At 34.6% G+C, this 27562-nt stretch overlaps 1 protein-coding gene across 1 annotated transcript; it reads right to left on the minus strand.

Moving 5' to 3' along the window:
* Positions 1–9892: 9892 nt before the first annotated feature.
* Positions 9893–24519, minus strand: LOC128206873 (uncharacterized). The gene is made up of 10 exons (XM_052909576.1): positions 24122–24519; positions 18816–18920; positions 18478–18656; positions 14972–15765; positions 14577–14691; positions 12998–14312; positions 12621–12784; positions 12302–12447; positions 11234–11349; positions 9893–10575 (listed from the first exon to the last, which is right to left on the minus strand). The coding sequence occupies exons 1-10, from the start codon at positions 24360–24362 to the stop codon at positions 10355–10357; spliced, it is 3396 nt and encodes a 1131-aa protein (XP_052765536.1). The 5' UTR covers positions 24363–24519; the 3' UTR covers positions 9893–10354.
* Positions 24520–27562: the final 3043 nt, after the last annotated feature.

Consider the following 27562-nt stretch of genomic DNA (forward strand, 5'->3'; position numbering starts at 1 on the left):
ATAAGATTAGTTATTATTTGATATCATTAACTATTTGGTCAAAAGTCTAAGAAAATGCTATCCATATTAAAATAAAAAAATTACAGTGATAACGTACTTGTATTTATATAACAGTACCATTGCACTCATAAACAATGAGCTTGACAACGAATTTTCGACGTTTTATTTATAATTCAATCCCGGTAGCCTGTGTCCTCTGTCCCGTTTAGGTAGTACCTTGTTTAAAGTTAACTAACTATTGCATGGAATGTTTTATCAGTACGGCAAAACGTATTATTTCAAACGCTTTATATGCATAGTCAGCAATACTTGTAGTGATAATTAACACATTAATACAATGAAAACTACTGGGATATGCCAAGTATGAGAAGAGTAAAAACACACAAAAACTCTGTTGAGAGGCAAAGGGCAAGACGACAATGAACTAGCGACACAAACGTTTAAACACCATATACACACACCACGAACAAACCACACACCCTTCGAAATAGTTCTGATTTGATTACCTTGGAACGACCAGTGAATCATGAGTTTACTTGGGGCATAATCAAGCGGTTCAAGTAAGCAGTATTTTTAGTCCAGAGCATTTCATGATTATAATCATCTGCTAAACATCAGAAAAATAACAACAGCAACAACAACAAACAGCCCCACTATATTGTACTAATATTCTTTTAATCTATAAGAAAAAAAATACTCTTAATAATCAGTTTTCGTTAATTAACAGAAAGCATGACTTACATCATTATTAAAACAATATCCATGAACTGAAATTGAATAAAGTATCACAGAAAAATGCATGGTAGTTTTGTCCCTTACACCGTTACCAGCCTAAAGTCTAAAATGAAAAAGACCTCTTGGGTGGTATAAAGGCGTATTGCTTTAGTGTCAATATTGTTTTTAAATTTAAATGAAAATTACTATTTTAATGATAATCGTAATGTGCGGTTCTTTGATATAGTAGTACACATCATAACTAAAATACTTAAACATCTGGACATATCTGCTAAACGAATAGTACAATAGACGAGTGTTATATGATATGCATGTTATGGATGATAATATAAGTTATTTTTTGATATCATTAACCATCTGTTTATAACTCTGATAAAACGCCATTCATAATAAAATAAAAAAATCACAACAGTGATTACTTACTTATATTTATATAACAGTACTATTGCTCTCACAAGCAATGAGCTTGACAACGAATTTTCGACCCAATATTTACAATTAAGTGCCAGTAGCCTGTGTCTTCTATCCAGTTTAGGCAGTAACTTGTTCTAGTTACCTAACTATTGCATAGAAAGTTATATCGTTACGGATAAACGTCTTGTTTTAAAAGCTTTATATGCATAGACAACACTATTTTTTAAGTATACATACATTATTAAACCTTAACATATCAATATATTTAAACATGCTTAGTTTTAATATATCATATGTCTTGATATACTTCTTCCGTTCTACTTTTCCTCATATAACTTACATTTAAATAGGAAATGATACTCGTCTTCTAATTTATTACATATACTACGGAGGCTGTCATTTCTTGGCACGTTAGACTATCTTCAAGTTTCAATAGTTAATCTATGTGATTACTATAACACTCTTGTTAGGGCATTTCTATATTTCTTTACACTAACATGTGGTATTTGGAACAATGTTGATTGCAAAATAATACATAATTTTACCACCACAAAACAAACAAGGTTTGTTTATTGAGAATTTTACAAAACTACATACCAAATGTTTCACAAAACTAAATACCAAAATAATTAACAAAAGCAAACAATGACATTTGATGATGTATAATAATGACATATGTACAAATTCGAAACCAAATTATTGATTTTGATTGCTGATTGGAAGATTTAACAACAATAAAAGATTTTCCTCAAATATAACTTTTCAAATATGTGCTAGGTCAACAACGATCATCAAATAAAATATAATACAACTAAAATCTCAGGGACGGTAAGAAAGCCCCCAAAATATAAACCTTGTTTAGATGAAGGTAAATGCATAGGACGAAAAAGAGACAAAAGCACCAAAAACACCACACATCACACACGCAGCAAAGTAAAAACAATGTTGTTGAATACACTTACATGCTATTTTAACTATAATAAATTTGTATGTAAGAACGGACTTATCTGACATGTTAAGTACTCTTGGATAAAATATGTGGTCGATTTAGAATCAGTTGTTATTTGCACACATTGAAGACCGAACAATTTTCAACATGCAATATTTCTCGTATATTAAGATATTTAAAATTTGATATTTACATTCTGAAATTAAGAATCTCTTGATTTGACAATTGTAAATGATCGTTTGTTTATTTAATATTTAAAACTAGGACTATCCTGCTTAATTAGTAACATATGACGTTTGCTGCAATACTTTCTAATATAAATTAAATGATTGACATACAATGTACTCTCATATGCAGTTTACGGGCAACGGGCGAACTCGAATACTCTGGAAGCAAAGTGTTGACAATTTTATACCGAACGTTGTAATCCTGGTTTATTCATCGTTTGTAAGAACACTAAGGAACTTTTGTGTGTTATTCTTAACAACAAGTCGCCGCCGGGCAGCGCCCTGCCTGCTGACTAAATTGCCTAGAAGACCAAACCATTACTGAACGTATTCATATGTAGTCAAACTATATCGAAACCTAAGGCGTTTAAAGCAATTGGTTGGTGCATAGACGTCAATTAGCGCCAAATATAGTTTTGTTATCCTTCTCACGTTATAGTTAATGGGTTACAGGCAAATAAACAGAACATATTATATACAATGAAAACAAAATCAAAGTCCAACCCCAAAAATCGACATCTGATCAGAGTTATGCGATTACATTAATTACAATGAGTTACAGCAAAGTTTTTGAAAAGTTTGAAAAAGTGTGTTTTTTTCTGTCTCAAATATCGGGTTACGCGGTTACATTGGTTACAACCGGTTACATCGGTTACATCGAAAATTTTCAAAGTTCAACATCAAACATCGAGTTTTCAGGTCGACATCTGATCAGAGTTATGCGGTTACGATAGTTACAATGAGTTATAGCAAAGTTTTTGAAAAAGTTTGAAAAAGTGTTTTTTTCTATCTCAAATATCGGGTTACGCGGTTACATTTGTTACAACTGGTTACATTGGTTACATCGGAAATTTTCAAAGTTCAAATCAAAAATCGAGTTAACAGTTCGACATCTTATCTTTTTGATGTTGAACGTTGAATTTTTTTATGTAACCGGTGTATCACTTGTATCACTCCCCGATGTAGACTCTACTACATCTTGTATAAAAACTCAATGTGGACTATACGAATCCAAAATTTATCACCCCTCAATTTGAACTCTTCCAATTCGACTTGTATCAACCCTTAATTTGAAGTCTACCAATCCGTATTGAATCAATCCTAGATTTGAGGTCTTCCATTCCGACCTGTATCAACCCTCAATGTGAACTATACCAATCCAACTTGTATCAACCCTCGATGTGGACTCTTCCAATCCAATTTGAATCAACCCTTCAAGTGGACTGTACCAATATAACTCAATCGTCGATTTGGACTGTACCATTCCATCTTGTATCAGCCCGCAATGTTGATTATATCGTTTCATCTTGTATTAATATATATGCAAAAAGCTACAGAAACATGCTCAGTAGCAAAAACATAAATCCGGTTTAGTGGCAATGGGCAAACGCCAAAGACATAGAACACAAATTCACAAACAAGAAACATAGAACAGCACACAACTCTACAAACTACCCTCGATTTGAGCTCTCCTATTCGATCATTTATCACCCCTCGATTCGGACTCTACCATTCCATTTTGTAACAACCCGTAATAAGGACTGCACCTTTCAATCTTGTTTCAACCCTCGATGCAAACTCTGCCATTCCATCGTGTTTCCCCCTTGATGCAGACTCTACCAATCCAAATGGTATCAACCCTCGAGATAAACAACACCAATCCAACTTGTATCAACCATTGATGCCAACTTGAATCGTCCCTCCATTTGGACGTTACTAACCCATCATGTATCACTTTTCGATGTGGACTCGACCAATCCATCTTGTATATACTGTTGATGCCAATTTGTATCAACCCTTGATGTCGACTGTACCAATCCAACTTGTATTCACCCTCGCTGTGGACTCTTCCAATCCAACTTGTATCACCCCTCGATGTTGACTCTACCAATCCAACTTGTATCACCCCTCGATGTTGACTGTACCAATACAACTTGTATAAACTCTAAATTATCAACCCTCGATGTAAACGTTCTAAAGTATTGCTTAATCACAGTGGCATTCGACCGTGATATTTCAATAATAAAATGAGTGTTTTAAACTTGTTTCGCCTTCTTATTTCATCAAAATCGTGTGAACTGAGTTAACTCTGACGCTTGAATATCATTTAAAGGATATTTGAATTGAAATGAAAATTCAACTGTTCTATTTAAATACTGTAATTTAATAATCTTAATCTGGATGTGCATTCAAACGTTGCATTTAAGGTAGCACACCCCTCATGAAAACCTCCACTTGAAACTCTTCAATTTAAATGCTTCAGCCTATGTTGTTAAGCACAGGAATATAATTTTTTGGGGGGTTTCAAGGTAATGGTTCGAATCCAGCCAGAAGCACAAATATTTTTTTCTTCTTTGTTTTCAGTAGCTAACATTTTTTACAGAAGTTAATATTGTAATTTCATTAAAAAGTAATTAAATACATTTCTACACATAAATATTAGCTTCTGTGAAGACTTTTTAACTTGCAGGCACGGCTAAAATAGATGGTTGGAAATTAAAAACTTTTTTTAAAATGGGACGGTAAAACATTTAGATGTTTTGGCATAATGTTTTCAAAAGATTAAATATAATTATTAATAAAGAACAGGTCATGAATATTTTTAGAACTTGCTTTTAAACGTCGATGTTCCAATTTTACGCGGTCAAAACAGTATGTTAAAATTGAAATATCATATGGCTATTTCAGTACAGTATGATTATATTTGTTGGGGATGTGACCAATAATGTATTATTTCTGAAAGCAAATATATTTCTTGTTACTCTGATACCAAATTATTACCAAAATGTTGAAAAATAAATGAAATTCTGAATTGGGGATATGGTAATTTAAATTTAAATAAAATTGTTATTTGACGGTGAATTTCTTTTAAATTTTGTTTTTTTAATTCAGGAAATGATAAACATTAAGAAATTATCAAGCTGATCATAGTTTGAAATGATGCCCATTAGGGGTGTGGTACCTTAACAGTACATTAAGTAAATCATTACTCAGGATTGGTTCTACACCGAGGTATTATTTCACAAAACTGCCAGAGCATATAAAAAAGCTATTAATGTGTCTATGTCTTTTGAATAGCAAGCCATAACAATGACATATCTAAATATTAGCAGGTGCGCATCGGATGAGATAGTATTTACGTAATGTATATTATAGCGTTAAGTTGAACGATATCTCGGGTATTATTATGTGAATACAAATACGAAGCGATGATGCGAATGGTAGTCGTATAAACATCAAGTGATCTCTTTAAAATTATTCAAGCGATTACCCTATTAAATGCACAAAACTAAATTCACGTCGGTAGTTTTGAAATATTATTGCGTAAAGCCGTTCAAGGTGTAATAAAACTTCCGGAAATGACATATCACTGTGACGCTCTTCAAGCGTCATAGAATGTTAATACATATTTTTTTGTATGGAAAACAGTTTGATAAAATTAATTTACGAACATTGAAAATCATTGATGTGTGCGTATGAGACATTTTATTGGTAGCAATGACACAAAACGTAAAAGCACCTTACCGATTGAAAACGGAAATCACCAAAGTCGCCAGATATTGTATGTACCCCATGACAGTCCCCGCGTGCATCACCAAGGCCACATGTACGCGTGAACTCATCCTTCTCCTGTCGACGCTTCATGCACGGTCATCATCGCCGACAATGTGACGTCACCTGACACATGTAGATCGGAGCCGAGGTTCTTGATAACGTCATCATGATATATTTATAGCACATAATCACGACAAATGATGCCATCGTTAGAAACACTCGATATGTCAAAAGCTTAGTGATGATATGATAATTTCAAAATTTATATGTATGTTTTCAAAATTGAAATACAAGTTTAGCAAAGCTTCGCTTTAAAAAAAATCCATGAGTATTTGGTACATTTAACTGATTTATTACATCTAAATTGATTCGAATAAAAAAGCATCGTAACAAAAGATCCAAAGGAAATTGAAATTGCATGGGGGTTGATGTTAAGTTCATGGTTAGGTAACTGTCTATAACGGTGCATACGACCTATGTTTTACAGTCACATTTTCATAGAAATACATAGTTGTAATGTTCGTTGCTTTTTAAAACCTTGCTATGACCATTATCGTAAATATGGTTGATGAATAAATACTTTATTACAATTATTGGTAAAACTATGGATCTATTTATATTTGCAATCAAGGCTTCTTTCGTCAATAAAACTTTCAACGTTTTAAAATTTACGCAATATAGTTTGCTGCTGTTTAAATTGTTTTGTCTTCATATTAACGTTTCTGGTTACCTGAAAAACCGTTCATTTACACCCCCGGTTATCATTCATGACAAAGGTTTAAACAATCCGACCTTTTTATCTTTCCTTTAACATATTGTTAACCGTTGTAGCGCCTTATGAAATGAGAGATCAATCAAATATCGAAATAACATGACGCAAATGGAATCCTTGCTCCGCCTGTTTATTTGTCGTAAGGTATATGTCAGATGTGGTCAAAGCAATCCATTTGATCGTACAACTATGTGTTAGTATTTCTGCCGAAACATAAACGTTTTATTGATTGCCAACCATTGGCGTGTTCATTGTGTGTCAGTTTATGTGGGGTGGTCGCCCGTTTAGCGGCGTTTTGATTAGTCGATCGCTCGTTCAGCGGCGTGTTAATTTTCTCAGTACTGGGTTGGTAGATTTGTACAGAATTGGGGAAGGAAATTGACCGTTCAGCAGCATGTTAATAAGTGCAGTTCTATGGAAGGAGAAGCCCGTTAAAGGACGTGTTAATTGGATCAGCACTGGGGATCGCCTATTCAGTTCGCTTTGTATCCCTATTTGACCAAAATCACATGCGCCCAGGTCGCAAATCAAGCCCGGGACGCATTTGTGTGAAGCGATCTCGCTAACCAATGCACAAACTAACCGATATATTGAAATTATAGACGAGCGCATAGAGCGAGTTAAATTATTTTTGTAGAGAGAGCTGTTGATGAAGTTGCTGTTTTGTACTGTGTTATGCAGAGCAATGTTCTAAAACTAAAATGCGTACTGTCACGTGAATAGCTAGTTATTACACGGTTAAGATTCGCCTTCTTACCGTACCGATATATAATCTAGTTACATCGTTACAAAATTTCACAAGGTTGTGAACCTTTAATTCAAATAATAAAACTTTGCCTGATGTTAGAAACTTATGTTTAGGTAAGAAAAGCACAGGACCCACCTCAATTTTGTCAAAGATGGCCGCCAATTTATTTAGATGGCCGCCATTACCCTTAACATTATAAAAAGGGACCGTAATAAAATCAAATGAACTGCTATATGCTCTTAAAAGATATATATTTTAAGTTATATTTTTATATCTTACAAAGAATCCCTATGAAATTCAAAAAAGACAAAATGGGTCATGGCCACTATTTTCGCAATTTATGAGTTTAACACCATGCAATGACCAAAATTCTCTTTACTTCTTGATTTTGTTTTTGCAGAAAAACCGTTTGTAAATATAGACAAAACGTACAATCTGAAAATATCCTAAAGGTGAGTTTACCTGGTGTTTGAATTACGTGGTTAAAACATCAAACGTAAACAGCAATTGACGTGCAATGCGATAAAAGAAAAAGAAACATTACTACATTTATATTGGGTGTACGTATGCACATCCTTATCAAAAATATTCAGACGAGAATTTAAAGCATGACTGTTTGACAAATATGTTACAGTTTTGCTTTTGCTTCTTTCGAGTTTGAACTATAAAATTATTTTAATGAACTAACGCATAAATAAATCTAAACCGTAATCGATCTTCTAGATCTTGGTATTTCCTAGTGACAGGACAATCTGCTTTTGTAAAAAAGCAATTACAAACTAATTATGTTAGATTCTTACGTTACCCCGGTTCTAGTAAAATGCAATTATACTAGTGATATTTTATAAAGTCATCAAAATCATTAAAATATCGGCAAAAGCAAATAGTTATTAAGCCATTTCAATTCATTTAAATGCATGTCGAAAGCATTATTAATATTGCTAACATTTTATGCAACCTTATATGATTGATTAGGGTGTGTATGTAAAGAGAAAGGTCGAACTTTTGTGAATAACTACAGTCCGCCGAGTATAAGATAAATAACTGAATTGTGTATCCAAATCCTAACTTAAAACAAATGTCAGGTTCAAAACAGGTACAGTTCAGGCCATGAAGACAGATAAGGTGTTGAAATGCTGAATGGATCGGGTTGCTGAATTTCACCAAAAGTATTTTTTCAAGATACCATTTCGATCAGATAGTGTTTCAATTACATGTTTGTTTTAATATAGTAACCAGTTTTGTACTGTATGATCCTGTGAACAAGTCGATTGCACATGCGTGAGAAAAAATACATTTATTGCGTCTATATGACATCAAAGATATTTTAAAACATTTAACAAATCTCTTTTTTGAGACTTATTCTCAGACTCAAATCATTAGTGTGCATGAAATTATTTTAAGAAATGTGATATTAACCCTCACACCATCAATACTTTAAAAATGCGTTTATAACGCTGTTCCTTTGATGTTTACATGGATAGTTTATCATGCTAATAACACTTTACTGTGCTTAATTTGAGGACTGGTGCCATGTTGACTTGCAAAGACAGTCAAACGTTTGGATAAATGTTTCAAGTTTCTTTCCATGTGATGCTTGGTAGGTTATCGTGATAAGTTTACACATTTTGAAATACGCCACGTTACATGCGTAATGAAATGCGTAGTTTTTCACATAAATAATGAGGTTAATCGATGTCAACGCCAGTGCGGCTCTTCGAGGATAACCATTGATAATAATGTAGTAAGAACGGAATATTTTACTGATATAAGAAGTATAAATACACTTCAAATTATTGCTATTGATTTTACATGCATCAAAAGTAAACTATTAGTGGATATTATAAGTAAGTTCATGACAATAATGCAATCATGTTGAGGCATGATCGTAAAGAATGCGTTATAAATGATGGCATAAATGTGTTGCATAGTCACAACTCACTATGCCGAACTCTATTTTCTCGTTGTTCTTGTTTTTTTTCCAACTTTTTTCGAATGTGTTGGGTTAAGTTAGGTTTTGAATTTCGGTAATATCGAATGTTCGTTATCTCGTAGCACTTCCCGAGGTCTAAGCGACTTCGAGATCATATTTTCAATAAACACCAGGTTATCTAAGTCCCTTAAATTCTTAACCGTTTGATAAAATTCGAAATTCAGTGTCACTGACTTTTACATAATCATATCATAACACTACCTGCGCAGGCATGATAGAAAGCAGATGACTCGAAACGCCAATAACGGTAGTGGCGCCAATTCTACCATTCTTAACAAATGCAATGTTATGGATTTCAAGGAGTTTTCTGCATCAATTGATTTAAATGTCAATAAATCTTCGACGAGTTGTATAAGATACGGAGAAGAAAATAGCGGACGAAGAATAGAAAAACATGAATTGATATGTGCTTTGAAGAGTTAAAAACGAAAAAAAGACAAACTTTTGTCTTGATGAAGAATCTTTTACATTCCTTTCTGTTTGCGTTTTTTGAATAAGATGTCTTTCGATAATATTTATTCCGAGTAAACAAACACAAATACATGCAAGTAATTTGCAATCAAAAAATATTAAATACAACATTGAGGGCAAAAATACAATGTGTATACGTTTTTGCAGTAAAGAGGTGGTCCACAGTCAAAAACAAATGCAAACTACTTAATATGAGAAAGTCGATGTCTGGAGTATTTATTTGGTACATGTATAGCTGATTATACTGAGCATCATATTTTTTTATTGTTTAAAATGTATGAATGCTGCTGCTACTACTGCTGTGGTACTGCTGCCATGACGAAGACGGTGACAATGATGATGATGATGATGATGATGATGATGATGATGATGATGATGAACTGTCAAAATGACTGTAAAATTAGTAATTTAAAAAAAAGTTCTCCTGTCTTTATGTTTAGAGATAAAAGCAATAATACAACCTCGACTACCTCTATATTCAACACACCAATCACATATCGGATGTCTGCGTCGTAACTGTCTTGTTATTATCCTCTTGTAAGATTATGTCATGAAAAACACCGCTACTTTCACAGTGGGAGGGTGGCGGGGTTGCTTCCGGGGACTTTCCTACAGCTTCCGTTCGCACTTGCATGAAATGCATATCCTGATGATACACATGTGATTCGGTGTGGTCTCTTTCAAGTGTTGTTGGGTTTAAGTAGATCTTGTCTGTATAGAAAATCACACTTAGTATTTTAAGGTAAACATCAAAATGAAACAAAAGATTTAACCTTAATAGTGGTTTATACTTATTTTATGATATTAAGATGTTGAAGTCGTTGATTTTTTTATTACAATCATAGTATATAAGGCAATAAACTATTGAGTAAAACGTGAATTCTATCAGCAATCAGATCGTTCGAAGGTCAACAAATAAAATGATATAAATCACAGATACCCGTGTCTTAATAATTTGTGCCTCTAAACAGGGATTTTGTTTGAACCGATGACTTATTGGCTTGACCCTATAGTTGTCATTGTAGCTCTAATAATAACAAGATTTTAATTGTCACACCTAAATAATGTTTCAAAATAAATGGTATATTTATAAGCATGCCTTTTGTACCTCAAACACATTTCCAATGTACAACAATCAATAAAATAGATTTTATAACATGTACAAACTACTCGTATTGTTAAAAAACAGCACTGTGACTGACTTCAAATCGCCGCAACAACTAAATCACTAGAATAAAACCGATAACTGACCCTTGTCTCCTACAAGAACTCTCAGCAACATAAGAATCCCAAGAAAATTATCAATAACTGACCTTCAACATAAACTCGCCACAAAAGGACAACCATAAGAACAAAAACAATTATTTACCTTTGTCTTTGATATGAGCTCGTCGCAACAGAACAATCATAACAACAAGGACGATAACGGCGAGCATCGCCAGTCCAAATAACGACCCAATGACTATCATTCCAACATTTGCCTCACTGAAATAGTAATTGTACAACTTATAAAAAAGCACTGACATTTCTGAGTGATTATCTGTTATAATATAGTTTTACCAGATGGAATACAACACAGTGTGAATAAGGCCCTGAAAACAAAACAAAAACCTCGTTGAAAAAGTCTCGTATACAAGTAAAATAAATATGAACTGCTTTTGACTTTTATAATATCTCATCCATTTTTAATTCACTTCTCTATTCAAGTTATCATTTCAATAATGTTATTATGTAATATAAAGAAACTGTTTACTGCCAAAAACTGTCAGTTTTGCCAAATGGCAAAGCGGGTAACAAATGAAAAACAATTCATTTTTCGATGATGGCGTTATTTGGTTGGATTTGACAGATAAGCAGTCCATTTTAACTGGACATTCTAACTTTAACTTTTATCCTTGTATACGATTTCGTATTTACCTATTTCATCTCTTTTTGCAACGTTATTGATCTATTGTGATTGCGTAAAAGACTGCGAAAAGTTGAGATATATTTATATGTGCCAATATCACTAGCAGTTCTGTTAACCTTCAATGGGATGAACTTACATCATTCGACAGTCAAAGGCCTATATTTGTTTCGCTATAACTATTTGTTTGTTTTAAAACAGTTAAATGCGAAAAACAGACAGTTTTTTTTCCTTAAAAATGAAACAAAATCGATGGATAAATGCCAACGATACATATCTCTTATATCTTAATAATTTCCTCTCTGGCATTGTATCGGTAGTCAGTACATTCAAACAAAGAGTAAAGTCACTCTTCTTTATATTTAAATTGGAAGGATTAATTTTTAACATGGAATGTATTGCCTTCAACATGTAGAGATACGCAATCAAACAATCTCAGTACAAACGTCATAGTGCTCCGTCATAAGCTCAACAACACGACACATCCCGTACACAATCGTTTCCCCTCTTTCAAGCAACTCACATACCCACCTCATTTGTTGTGGCTGTACTGTAGTAGCTTCTTTCTTACACCCAGCACATGTCTGTATGTTTGGACAGACGGAAACAGTCTCCTTTGACACATGAGCGTTGTTCAGATTGATAGTAAAGCTCCCTTCAAGCGGGTAACGGCCAACCTATAATAATTTAGAAGAAATTAAAAGCTTAACGCAAATAACGCGTTATATTATATCTTAGTAACTTTCTATTTCAGAGTAACAAAGCATACATATATTTAAACCTTAGATGACAGTTTTAAATCATAGAGTCTTAATTTTGATACATGTAGTATATTGAACGTTTTGCTGACCTCTTTATACTCTAATCTCGACCTGTCTCCTGCGTCTTGAATGACGTTGTAGATACGGTACCCGACGTTGCCGTCCCCATTCGCAGTAAAAACTTTGACGTCATCACCCTTACCCTCAAGGTCAAGCTCGACAGACCGGATTTGCTCGACAAGGTTGTCTATCTCTTTATGGTTTTAGAAAATTGAAGCTTTTTTGTAATTAAACAATTCATACATTTATCAACTGAGGCAAATGTCATATTAAATATGAATTTATATTCCTATAGGTATAATATGAATCAAGGTGCTTTGAAATATGACTACAATATCTCTATGCTAAGGACGGTACGCTAACTAACATTAACCTACACGTATCGATAATAAACTGTTACTCTTACCTCGGGGACTACTAAATTGTGGACACAATGTCGTAGACTCAGTGCCACAGGTGTTAATATGGTGTTGATGAGCTCCCATGAGCATTGCACGAGTTGCTACAAACGCTGAGGTAGACCAAGTGTCCAGAACAAAATTTGGTTTGTTCAGTGGATTAGTCATAGCGCATTCATTTGCGTATGTCTTCCTAAAACTTGTGTTAAAATAGCAGCCAAGTTTCTCTTGTAGATATAAAGTGACCCAGGGGTTTTCGTCAAGTGGTTGTGGGTCTAAACTCTTTGTGTGGTCCACGAGCAGACTGTCGGGACTGATTTCAAGAACAAGAGTAAAAGACCCAAGCAAGATTTGTTTATCGTCTTCTTCTAAGACCTGGGTATTCCTTGACCAAGCTTCGGAGCCGATAAACATAAATTCGCCCGTTTTCACTCTCTTCTGCAGTTCGACCATCAGAGGCTGCACCATGTGAGATCGTACGAAAACTATGACAGTCGTCGCACTTGCAGTGTTGAGCAATTGGTCATATACCAGATGGTAGTTTTGCTCCGTGACTTCGATGGTTTGCGACACACAAATATCAGCCTCTAAGGCTTCCTCTTTAACTTTATCTCGTCCACCTTCGCCGTACGCTCCCGCGCTGTAAATGACTTGTATATAGTCCGCTCCGAGATCGTTTAGCAAATCGATCATTGCCTTAGCTTGAGCGTCGTCAGGGGTTACTGTACGCATGAAATATGGATATTTACTTCTGTCACTGAGGGCGGGACTTGTTGATGCGTAACTGATTTGTACGTATTTGAGACGGGAAAGAACCTCGGCAACGGAAATACTGATGGTACTCCCAACATCACCAATAAATCCAATGATTTTGTCCTTTACGTTTACTCTTGTTCCATCTCGTAACATCACACCATCTTTGACCAATTCGTAAATCTTTCTTTGCACCACTACAGGGTTATTGCACGTACACAACACAATCACACCGATTTTTAAATGTGAAAAATACAAATTGCTCTTATTGATCTGGTTGGCTGCAAACCGAATCGCCTCAACAACCGCATAAGTGTTTGTCGTAGAAATCTCACCACACCCGGTTTCTCCGTCAGAGTTAAAAATGGGATTAATTCCGACAATATACGCGTCCCCTTCGTCGACAATATAGCGTTCTTTAAGATTGGAAATAGAGTAACACTCATCACAATCGTGACCAGAGGGACAAACTGCCTTCCGAAGCTGCGGCCACATTAACTCGATATCCCCGTTGTAATCACGGATGAGACTTGTATCTAAAATTAGCCGACCGCTTGTGAAGTCACCGACCTTAAATAGGCGGACATTTAAGTCATTTAGAATAATATTTTTGACAGGTCATACAAGTATTTTATAATAGTATTATCAATTATTCTACTTGTATCATCAGAAAAATGATAACATACAATGGTGTACTTTCGTGTGTAAGATTATTTTAGAATTGAGAAAACTAGAAACTTAAAAGTTTTTAAGTATATATTTGATATTGTCGAAAATAAAGAAATAGTTTTGTTTCTTTTATTCCATGCAAGCTTGTATGTATATTCTATACACCTTAACAAGTGTTTCCCCTGATTGCAAGTTGTACAACTCGTACTTTCGGTTGTCCCCGTCTATTTCACCTTGGGTAGATAGTGAAATCGTGGTCATATTGAGCAGGCTCGCAGGACTGAAAAATGTATTTTTTATTATCTTTATTAAATCACAACTTGATAGTTTACTTGAGATGGACAGTTGTTCATGTTTACAGTGATCCTAAAGCACGCAGACACATGATAGGTTTGGATACTGAGCGGAAACGAAAATAAAATCAAAATGAAAATTAAAGAAAGGGAATGTGAATATTGTTTTCTATGTTTTTGATTATCGTTAGGAAATAGGTTGACTTGATATCGACACTACGGATGAGGTTAATAATAATTCAATTACATTTCAAGAAGTTTACTTACTTCCAATCAAAATCGTCTTTAAAATTAATGTCCGTGCCCTTTACTGCATCGACCATGACACCAGGTTTGAAATTTGCAATAAAATCTTCACACAACCCCATGCCGCCGGTATTCGAACCACACATACTTATATACTGATTCCTAGCTGCTTTCACGATTAAGTGCGAGCCTGCTATGGCATACAATGTGTATAAATCATCGAAGTAGTCCCTAAATGTAGCGTTGTATAGAACAGCATCCATTTGACTGATAGCACAATCCTTTGCATCGCATCCGGTGACGTCATAATATACATCATCTAGCCAGGGGTTGATGGCGCTGCGCTGTTGAAAGACGGTCGCATTTGTAAATATTGCGCGCCAGTGTTGTAGAAACTCCCCTACAGGCATGTAGGGCGGCGCTACGGAAAGGGTACCAAGAGATTGCCCTATGAGCGTGTCGTCTGCGCGCCGGAAGACGGCCATTTGCATAGATGCCGATTCCGACAAAATGACGACGGGGCTGTTAGAGTACCCTGAAGTATCCAGTGCGCGGAACACCTTAACAGCGACAGGAGCGACTCCAAGGAAAACGAGACCGGAAATCTCGTCCTCGATCACGTGTTCCAACGCCGATGTTATCTGACTTGAGCTAATACCGTTTGTGAATGTGATAGCCGATGATCGGGAGACGCAGATGCCGCGGTCGCTGGTCAACTCTTGTAGCCGTTCCCAGAGATGCCGGACGCCCGCGTCGTCCTGGTATAGCACTGCGATCCGTTTCCAACCAAGCTGTTCCATTGTTGCAACCATCACCTGAAATATTCAATATTCTAAAGTTTAATTCAAGGTCGGAATATAACGAAGCCGAAACAGACAATGCGATTTAAGCAATAATAAGATCTAAATAAAACGTACACACAACGATTGATTGAGGCGAATACGTGTCAATCATCTTAAGAGTTTGAAATATTTTCGGTATAGAATAAACAAAATCATATAGTTTATGACTAATCAGTTTATTTAATTGATTTAGATAAAACAAAAGAATTTCAATCACTGAGATAATTGGTGTACAATAAAACACAATTTTAAAAAATTAATGTACAATAGCGATATTATAAGTTTGTACTAAAACAAGACATAATATGTCAATCGGTGAAATAATCGGTATGAAAAAATGGCTAGTAAAATTTATAATAATAGAATACAAGAGACATTGAGTAATTTATTTTAAATAGTATTAAAATGATATCTATACATACATTAATATAAAATATGCAAAGTACAAAGCACAACATAGAAATATAGTTTTGCGCAATAAATAGATGTAGCTACCTATGCCATGCCTTTAAATGTTGTAGGCCATGTATTTAATCGGGTTATACAATTAGATACAAATATATAAAAGTGAGTGTATAACTATCAGAGTGTGAATACCGCGTGATAAATAACGTTATATATGCTACGTCGGAAGGCAACAGTCTATACCGCTTAAAGAGACCCGTATTTGTTTTATTACCGAACTTCAATAAGGTCATTAGTTTCATCAAACACTTCGACAAACCTGTTTCTAAAATAATGTTTTGAAAGTGCTCCGTCAGACGGCCGTATTGAGAAAAGGTTTGTCGAAGTGTTTTAAGAAAACTAACTCTCAATCAAACTCTGGTAAAAGACCGAAGGTAGTGCTTCGTATGTGGCGTAGACTGCGAAGAAATAGTGAAGTTATCTTTGTTTAAAGTATATTTTCAAATCAAAATATTGACCTCCGATGTAGTATTTATGACGCAATTTATCACGAACAGGTAGTATACACACACTGACTATGATATAGTCTCAAATATGATGTCTTATTAACTGAAATGTTCGGGAAATGCCAACGGAATAACTAACTCGACCAGTGACTCACTACGAGTATATGCTATTACGGAATATTTTTGGCATTATGAAAGTTACGCGATACGTCATATTCGTATTGTACGCTACATTTAGATTATACTTCTGGTTTTGATGCATGTTAATTATTGCGTTATTTTATAATCCTTGAGGTTAAAATGTCGAAAAGGTTAAGAAAAGTCATTGGATATTCATAGATTTCGATCAATTTAAATTATTAAAACATACTGAGACAATCAAGATAAAACCTATATTAAGATCCTATTCAGCGTTCATGAATATTGTTTACAGGCATTATCTATTTTTCAATAGTCTTTGCTGGCTTTGTTTGTAATAGCTCAATGTGATTATTATATCAACATTGATTGAGCATTGTTAAATCGACCTACTTTGCTACTGAAATAAACACCGCAAATAGCAATTACCGATGTCAATGCTATTATAATATTTTGGACTAACCAAATATCTTATTAGTTTACGAGTGTTTATTAAAGAATCATTCATTTATTACAAAGAAAAGCTTCATCAATTGAAAGTATGTACTATGTTTGAAATGTTAACTATCGGAATAATTCACCCTTTTTTGCATTGTTAAATCTGTTATGAGAATATATTTTTGTACATAAATTTATAATACACCATTGTGATCTATCTCTTCCCATATTTTGATACAGAACTTATTCACTTAACTGTTCAAAAACACATTTAATCATTTAGAAGGTCCTTTACAAAGTTGTTTTTATTAATTGAGCTATTTAGAGGCTCGTGATTTCGCACTGGTGTATAAGGGCAAATGGTGGTATTTCCACTGCAAACTAAGAACGTTTTTAAAGAATTATCGTTTAAAAAGCATTATCGTTCAAATCAAGTTCGTCTAAAAAGTAAGTCAGCACCGAGTATACCCCGACCTGCCTATTCCATTGCTTAGAAGACTAAAAAAGCCTTCACTAAAGTACTTACATAACTTCATCTTTAGTAAACCAATTACCAACCCTAGAATTTGAACGCAGTTCGTTAATGCTCAGACGGCGTAAAGCGTACACATATATTACTTTTTGATCTATCCCATGATAATCAATAGTGTTGCTCCGAGTTATTAAACACTATTTGTTCACTCATGAAGGACACTAAGTGCACATGTTTAAAATAAGATTCGCTCGTTTATATAGACGTTCGCGTTATTTGTCAAACACAGTTGTCAAGTTTTATCTAGGATATTATTTTTCCGAACGTGATGTTCTATTATATGTATATAACTAAGTGAAGCATGACGTTGACTCCATAATATTTCACATGTCCAACAGTTCCGCCCAGAGTAGAACAGTCAGGCGCTACATTAGAAACATCGCTGAAATCGCATACTGCCACGGGATGCCGTATTCAAAGTTGTGCCTATTATGGGTTGTCGATGAAATAAGTAACACACATCTATTTTAGAGTTTAGTTTCGTTCAATCTTATCGTTTCTTCGCGGAATACTTTTTCACCATGATTATACCTTCAAACCGAATTATCATTTTTGTGTCAAGCACGATAATTCGAGTCAAGAATCTGTGGTGTTATCTAAATTGAATTTATTAACATTGTTAATATTTAAACATTATTTCAAAGAACGACACATTATTAATGTAACCTCAATCTGAAGATCATCGTCAGGAACTAGACTGGCCACATTCTGGAACTTCCTGTAGTCATCGCCACCGGAAGCTGGGGTGGAGAACTGCAGTTGCAAAAGCCTTACTTCCGGTGAGACAGACCCGAGGACAGGAGCGATTGCCGCTGCATCCACTCTGCTTTCAGGGCCCAATACACCTGAAATTAAAAAGATCTAGATGACATATTCTTAATGTAAAGTCACAATCAAACTCTGCAATACATAACATATAGTTGAACGATGGACGGAAAATACATCATAGAATGACAGATAGGCACGTTATGTAAGTTCAGATACAGGACATAGTGTTTCTATACCTATAAGTGGTGACGTCTTATTTCCGGAAAGTACGTCGCTCATGAGAAGTACCGCTGTCTGCGTCGCTGCCATCGAATCTCCGCATGTCTCGTAAATATCAATGCCTGTGATGTCATGAAGCGTAATATATAATGAAGTAACAAAACCGACACTTGTTAAAAATGTTTTGTAATCTTCGAGTCTTGTTTGACCATGACTGTATTGTTGCACGAATTTTGACAAATCAGATGCTAACAAATTGATTTTATATGATCGGAAGACAAATTATAAGGATATTGTCTTTAAAAATAAAAATATTGATTATAAAAAGAGAATGGGAGATATTTAAAACTTAGGAAAGAGTAAAACTGCAGAGCTCTGGAAACATTATAAGCCTAAGTCTTCTAATTAATCAAACAAAATACCACTAAATGCATTTCGTGAAAAATTAACAACACTTAGTAATAACACTTTTGATGGCATTAATCACGATGCAGACAAAAAAATGATTTTAATAACCAACATATTTCTTTTTCCGGAACTATATTCATACAAGAAATTATAAATGATGTTCAGTCATTGAAACGATTAAAGGCAGTGATAATATGTTGAAAGACTTTAACGAACCTGTATATTTATTATCTTCGCATTTAAAAATAAAATGGTTCAAAAGCTGATGTTAATAATTACAGGTACGCTGTTTACTACTGTTATAGATAAACATGTTGAATTGTTTTGCGAAGAACATAATATTATTTCAGATGCCCAATTCGGATTTCGAAACAGGCGCTCTTCAATAGATGCTTTATATATACTGTTATCTCTGATTCAGAATAACTTGTTTGAAAATAAATGACAACATATTTTTGACGATATGATGAAATGTTTTGATACTTATTATAGAAATACATTATGGCTGAAAATGTATAAATGTGGAAAATCCTTAGAATTGTTCGGGACATGTATGAAAAAGTTAAATCATGTGTACAATTATTGTCATCATATACTTATCATTGTATACATGCTGTTGGCGTACGGCAAGGGGAAGTTATGTCCCTTTTATTGTTTTCTCTTTTGGTAAAAGATACTGAGTTTTATTTGCAAAGTGATATTAATTCAGGATTAAAGATTATAATCTGCCGATGACATGGGGATTGAAGGCAAATCTCCCGATGAAATTCAAACCCATTTGGATAATGGTGTTTCGTAAGAGAGGCGGGTTATTGCCCAACGAACGATGGGCTGATGATAGCCGTGATATACAGGTTATTAACGACGTCAACCATTTGGGTGTTGTGTTTAATTATACTGGTAATTGTAGCATTAACCAGGAACACTTGATTTGTAAAGCCATTAAGGCAATGGATGTTTTATTTTGTAAATGTCAAGAGTATAATTTAAAACCAAACATATTGTGTCAGTTATTTGAACCATATGTTGGTTCAATTTTAAGTTATTCAGAGATGGTTTGAGGGAACACCGAATCGAAAGAGTTAGAAAGAATTCATCTATATTTTTGTAAAAGATTATCAAAAGTCAAAACCAATACTTGCAATGCGACTGTTTATGGCCAATTTGGTAGATACCCGTTATACATTCAAAGATATGTACTTTCGTTGTCATATTGGTTTAATGCATACTTTGATAAGATTTACCTTTTACGTTTTTTCTTTATTTAGGCTTGTTATAATAGTGAGGTTTGTGCACTTAAGCTGGTTAAATCCCCCAGTAAATTTACATTTTACTGACCGTTCCAAGGCGGTACATAACAATCCTTGATAAACATACCTAGTTTTTTTATATATAGTATGTATGCACTGTGCTGTTTGTGGAGTTTTGTGCTGTTCTTCCATGTTTCTTGTTTGTGATTTTTGATTTTATGTTCTATGTCATTGGCGATTATCCAGTGCCGTTAAAAGGGTCTATGTTTAAACATTTTGCTACTGAGCTTGGTTCTGTTGTTTTTCGCATAAATATTAAGGTTGCAAACACTGTTATTTATGTTTATTATTAAAAATGTTTGTTCACAAACTAAGTATAATTGTGATAAAGATTGTCTAACACTAGAAATATATTGCATGATTTTGGTTTATGAAGATATTCACAATGTAAATGTTAACACATTTATGACAGTCTTCAGATGTAGAATATACAATGAGTTTTAAAAGGATTGGTATGATACTTAAGAAACAAAACACAGTGTAAGATATGTATAAACATTCTGAGACTTTTTTTGAATATGAAATTTATCTGGACATTTTACCCAAAAGTTTACGATCTTTCTTTTGTAAACTACGACTGCATGTGTACCCACTTCATTTAGACCGTTAGTTACGCTTAAAACAATATTGGACGAAATCAACGGTATTGTCTATGTTGTAATTCCAACTTTATTTAAGATAAATAAAATAAAATTGTCTGTGTGTGTCTGTCTTTTAATGTATTAGAAAACATTATGTTAAGGAATATTATTATATTTGACCGTCTGTATTCACATATTTACCATTGCTGCAATCAAATAATAGAACTAAGCTTATTAAACTATGTCTTGTTGTTTAATAGCCTCTTAAAGTAAGATCCTCTTAAGTTAATGTTATAACTTAATATGGTGAAATTTGTTCATCCTCGAATTTTGATAGATTATAACAATTACAATAGTTAACCAACTTGTTTAATTGTATTAACCTTCTTGTGTTATTTGTTGTATATATACTCATTTGCACTGTTTTGTTGTCTACTATGCATACACGTTGACATTGCTTATTATAAATATATGTATTGTTTACAATGTATATCGAAATAAACTGTCTGTCTTTCTGGTCTATCGCAGAACCTATTTCAATGACTGTGTGGTTTGTCTGTAGTGTTTGTATTTGTGTGTGTTGTGTTTATATGCGTGTATCTCTAGTTCACTGTCTTGTGGACCCTTGCCTTTGAAATGCCGACTACAGGTGTCGGCTTGTCGCTGTATTTTGTATTATTATGCAAAGAGGCTTGATACAAGTTGGATTAGTAGTGTCCATAATGGAGGGTTGATACAAGTTGGATTAGGAGTGTTCATAATAGAGTGTTGATACAAGTTGGATTAGTAGTGTCCATAATGGAGGGTTGATACAAGTTGGATTAGGAGTGTCCATTATAGATGGTTGATACAAGTTGGATATGAATAGTCCACATGGAGGGTTGATACAAGTTGGATATGAATAGTCCACATGGAGGGTTGATACAAGTTAGATTGTGAGAGTTCAGTTGGAAAATTGATACAAGTAAGATATGAATAGTCCACATGTATGACTGATACAAGTTGGATTGTGAGAGTTCATATGGAGTGATGATAGCAAATGATTCTCAGTGACATTCTATTATGACGCTGCATGAACCCATTCACTCTCGATATGGACTCAACCAATCCAACTTGTATCAACTCCCGATATGTACTTAACCAATCCAACTTGTATCAACTCCCGATATGGACTCAACCAATCCAACTTGTATCAACTCTCGATATGGACTCAACCAATCCAACTTGTATCAACTCCCGATATGGACTCAACCAATTCAACTTGTATCAACTCTCGATATGGACTCAACCAATCCAACTTGTATCAACTCCCGATATGGACTCAACCAATCCAACTTGTATCAATTCCCGATATGGACTCAACCAATCCAACTTGTATCAACTCCCGATATGGACTCAACCAATCCAACTTGTATCAACTCCCGATATGGACTCAACCAATCCAACTTGTATCAACTCCCGATATGGACTCAACCAATCCAACTTGTATCAACTCCCGATATGGACTCAACCAATCCAACTTGTATCAATTCCCGATATGGACTCAACCAATCCAACTTGTATCAACTCCCGATATGGACTCAACCAATCCAACTTGTATCAACTCCCGATATGGACTCAACCAATCCAACTTGTATCAACTCCCGATATGGACTCAACCAATCCAACTTGTATCAACTCCCGATATGGACTCAACCAATCCAACTTGTATCAGCTCCCGATATGGACTCAACCAATCCAACTTGTATCAACTCCCGATATGGACTCAACCAATCCAACTTGTATCAACTCCCGATATGGACTCAACCAATCCAACTTGTATCAACTCCCGATATGGACTCAACCAATCCAACTTGTATCAACTCCCGATATGGACTCAACCAATCCAACTTGTATCAACTCCCGATATGGACTCAACCAATCCAACTTGTATCAACTCTCGATATGGACTCAACCAATCCAACTTGTATCAACTCTCGATATGGACTCAACCAATCCAACTTGTATCAACTCCCGATGAGAACGTTTTACAAAAACTCAATTAGAGTTACATACGACTTTGACATTTCAAGTCGCAATGAATAAGCGTTTAAAGCTTGTATTGGTTTCAGTTAAAGTATGCAAGCTGAGTTAACTTCCACACCTGAATATCAATGTACGGCTTCTTGAATTGAAACGAACATTAAAATTGTTCGTACATTATAAAGACTGCATATTAATAAAACAAAAACATGACCTTTTGCTCAAATAAATTGTATGGGGTTTATGAATAGCTGTATATCAAATAGTGCGTTTTACAAAGGTGAACGATATCTTGGGTATTATTAGGGTGACAAAAATACAAAGCAATTGATAGATATATGAACATCAATTATCTCTTTAAAAATAGTTAAACAGTACATGTCTAAAATACGTATTTTACGTCTCAAACAAAGTACACATCGGTATCATCGAAATGATTCTTATATAAACGACGTTGAAAGTGCAATAAAGCTTTAAAATGATATGAGTCAGGAAATTACATAAGTTTAGTCATATAGCTGTGATGCATTCCATTGAGGAAATAAGGGTCTGTTGTTATCTTTATCGTGACCTTTGAATATGAAATCAACAGGAAAAGAAACACTCTCTAAATATTTATATACAAACAGTCGAAAGCCGTGGGCTCGATCCCAGGCACCGGCCAAAACGCTTCGAACCTCACGAATATCGAGCTAAGATGAAATGGTTTCATAGAGTTAAGATAAACGTGTTCTTTATATGAAGTTCGATCCAACGAGGTAATCGAGCCAAGCGATATCGAGCCAACAGGTTTCGACTGTATTTCTCTTTTAAAATGTCTAGATAACAACATTTTTTTCAAGTAATGCACAATTTAACTTCATGTCTAAACCTGATCAATACTTTTTTTTCGAATGCAAAAAGTGTTTGGTAAAATCCATTTTAAAAGAATGGGCAAATTGAAAAATAATCTTTGTGCCTGTATGAAACATTAATTTGATAGCAATTGTATAAACGTTTTACCGATTGAAAACGGAAGTCCACCAAAGTTGTTAAGGTTTTGAATGTACCACGTGACAGCCTCCGCATGCATCACCGAGGACACATGTACACGTGAACTGCATCCGCCTCCAGTCGCCGCCTCGTGCACGGTCATCATGGCCGCCAATGTAACGTCACCTGGCACATGAAGACCGGAACCGAAGACGCTTGATGAGATTATCACGATATATGTATAGTACACAAACACGAGAAATGATGCCATTACTTATAAAAATACTCGATATATCAATGGCTTATTTATGTTAAGATATTTTAAATGTTTTCAATTGTGTATTCCAAATACCATGTTTATATAATTGTACTGTGGTTTATGATAACTTCATGGTTAGGTAACCTTTTCATTAAAATGCATAGTTGTAGTGTCTACTCCCTTTTACTTCCTCCTAATGTAAACTACGACTAGGTAACTTGAAACCTTGTTATGATTTAGCGTTATAGTTGATATATTGAATTGCTTAATACCACAGAAGGTAAAGAATATGGATTCATTTGAAATTGTAAACATGCTAGAATGGAATGTTCTTCGATACAAATAACAGAATTGTCTTAATCATAATGGGGTAAAGCTTTGTGAGGTTTAAAGTGTTTCGGCTTCATAATTAAATTCATTTCTGGCTACCCGAAAGGCCGTTAAATTGCAGCCATGGATGTTATTAATTGTAAAGGTTTCAACTTGTTTGCTTCGTAATGCAAGACGCTAAGACGACGCTTTACGAGCCAAATAACATGACGCTAAATGTCAAATAATCGTAAGCTATATGTCAGACGTGGTCAAAGTAATCAAATTGATTGTTATTGATTTCAGTATTAGGGCGTGTGGTCGCCCGTTTTGTTGCGTTCCGAATAATTATCAGCATGCAAGCTTTTATTTCCCTTATATCATAAACACACGGACATTCACAAGGCAAAGCTGTTAATAAAATAGCAGCTTACATCAGTGTCTGAAAATAATAAACACTTTTTACACCAATATGGTATCCGTTTTTTAAATATATTATATTTAAAACAAATACCATGCTGCTTCATAAGTATTATTTGACGTTTTCTTCAATACCCTTTTAGCTCAATTAAATGACATACGCTCATACGCAGTCTTAAGCCAGCGGACGAAATCTAATACCCTTGAAGCAAAGGTTTGACAATTTTCTTTGCAAAAGTTGTACTCTTTGTTTAATTTATCTTGCATCATTAGCCCGTATTTTAAAGGTTATATAATGATATATGCGCATACGTCAAATTTGAATTTCAAACAGTGAGCACTAATCCTATTATTGTAAAAAAATGTGTTTTTGAAAATGCTGTCTTTATTTTATTTTTCTCGTGCTTTATTTATAAGATTAAATAATGCAGTCACGGAGTGTCTACTAATTGTAAATGTACACGCGTGTAGGCACGAGTGATATATTTACTTTTGGTGCCCATGAAGTAAAATATGTTGCGATTGTACAATGGAACAACGGAACAACGTTTGTTTTCATTTCGATGTATGCCGAAAAAGGATGTAACATTCCAGTTCATTATAGTTTTTCAGAAGACCGCTTAACGGTATGCGAACGTATTTTTATTTGGGAAATGACGCCGATGAAATTGTGTTTGAGCCCAGTGCGGTATTATTTTGGTTGATTTTAATGGTGAAGCGGGCTTACATTTCAAAACTAAAAAGTAAAAAATATCAAAATGTTATTCCACTTCCTGATACATAGGGGATATTACGATAAGACGCTTTTCTGGTGACTTGTATTATTCCTTTATTTATTTTTCGGTTTTAATCTGATTTAAATTTACCGGCATCTGTCAAATGAACGTATGATTTCGAATGTGTTACCTAGTTTTGTGTAATGAAGGCAAGGGAGGCTACTACAGCGAAACGAAGTCAGAATTTATATATACTCTTTATTTCCACTTTTCAGTGATTATACATATAAAGTTATTGACATGTTAATTGCAAAGAATAGTGAAATCTAAATAAATGAACAAACAAAAAAATAGTATGGTGTGTGATAAAACACGTAGACACAATAGCAAGAAATAACATGAAATAAGTTTCTGTAACATTTCTTTATGATTTACAAACCCCCTATTTCACCCATCGACAAGGCTTATCAAAATTCGAAATATAAACCATAAACCAGGTTGGGATGTTTTAGATGCAACTTCTTGTGATTACGTCATGTTTTATAATGAACATTATAATAAAGACTAATTATATCGTGGGATGTACATATTGACCGTGTCAGTAATGAATTTGAGCATCTTATTAAGAAATGTTTTCTGCAATTTTGAGTCAAAATGAAACGCAGTGAGAATCTCTGCTTGAAAAAGTATGCGAAATAACATTTCATTTTCAGCTCTTTTAAGAAAGCTTACAAAGTTGGAGTCACAGAACATAGATCACTGAACAGTCTCTCTGTGCCATAACAGCTTACAAGGTGTCTGGCTAGTTCAGAGAGTGAGTGTATTTTATACGTGTAAGGTTTGAAGTAACGCACTATTAAAGCATTCACCGCGCTGATTGCATGTATTATTTCATCTCTTCCGTTGGCAAGTAACCATAGTTTAGAAGGTAATATGCTATCATGAATAGCAAGAAATCGCGCAAAATCTTCATCACTTTGTGTTCTGCCTTTCCATGCATTAGTATAATACTTTTTAAGGTTAAAATGAAAGATTTTCTTCCAGCTATATTTACTAGGGAATGTCGATGTGCGGATATAAATCAGTAAGTAGTTGAAGATATCATACTGAATAAGCGAACGCATAACGCTTGGTATGAATCCTCATTGGAGCTTGAATCATCTTAACACATACAGATTAAGTCTGTAATTAAATTTTGTTCGAGTTGAGTGTTCACTAGGAAGGGTACATGACTTTTGAAGCTCTAACGGGAACCATCCTAGCAGACTCAATGCCACATCAGTTCTTGTCCACGTTGGTAGATGTTGTATACGTTTAGCAGCAGATCTGATGTATCTTTCAAGCTTCAGGCGATCATGCCATGATATGTCATGCCAGAGTTCGGAACCGTACAAGACTGTAGATATAAATACTTTCTGGACTAATTGGCTAAGTGTTAGAGGGTAAACGTCACCGGTGGTCTTTTCCATCGCGAGGATTGAAAATAGACACGCCCGTGCTTTTCTGACTCGTTCGTCAATTGCTTTGGTGCATTTCAGTGTACTTTCAAGTATTATTCCAACGTGCTTTGCTGTTCCTGTGCTGGTTTTATGTTCAGTGCCGAATTTAATATTTGTTGCATTAATATGTTTGTTAGTACTAAAAATTATGGCTTTACCTTTGTTAACATTGAAGTCATATCCCCACGTATTAGCATATTTTTTCACAACATCCAATTGCTTTTCTAATGCTGTTTTATTTACACATATCAGTGTCAAGTCATCTGCA

The sequence above is a fragment of the Mya arenaria genome, chromosome 10, assembly GCF_026914265.1.
Source record: "Mya arenaria isolate MELC-2E11 chromosome 10, ASM2691426v1".
NCBI classification, from domain to species: domain Eukaryota; kingdom Metazoa; phylum Mollusca; class Bivalvia; order Myida; family Myidae; genus Mya; species Mya arenaria.

What these genes read in the sequence shown, in the direction of transcription:
- LOC128206873 (XM_052909576.1), bottom strand. Translation starts at nt 24,362, where the DNA reads ATGGCATCATTTCTCGTGTTTGTGTACTATACATATATCGTGATAATC. An exon ending in TAAGACGTCACCACTTATAG is followed by an intron (nt 18,657 to 18,815) that starts GTATAGAAACAC and finishes TTTTAATTTCAG; the next exon opens with GTGTATTGGGCCCTGAAAGC. An exon ending in ACGATGATCTTCAGATTGAG is followed by an intron (nt 15,766 to 18,477) that starts GTTACATTAATA and finishes TGAATATTTCAG; the next exon opens with GTGATGGTTGCAACAATGGA.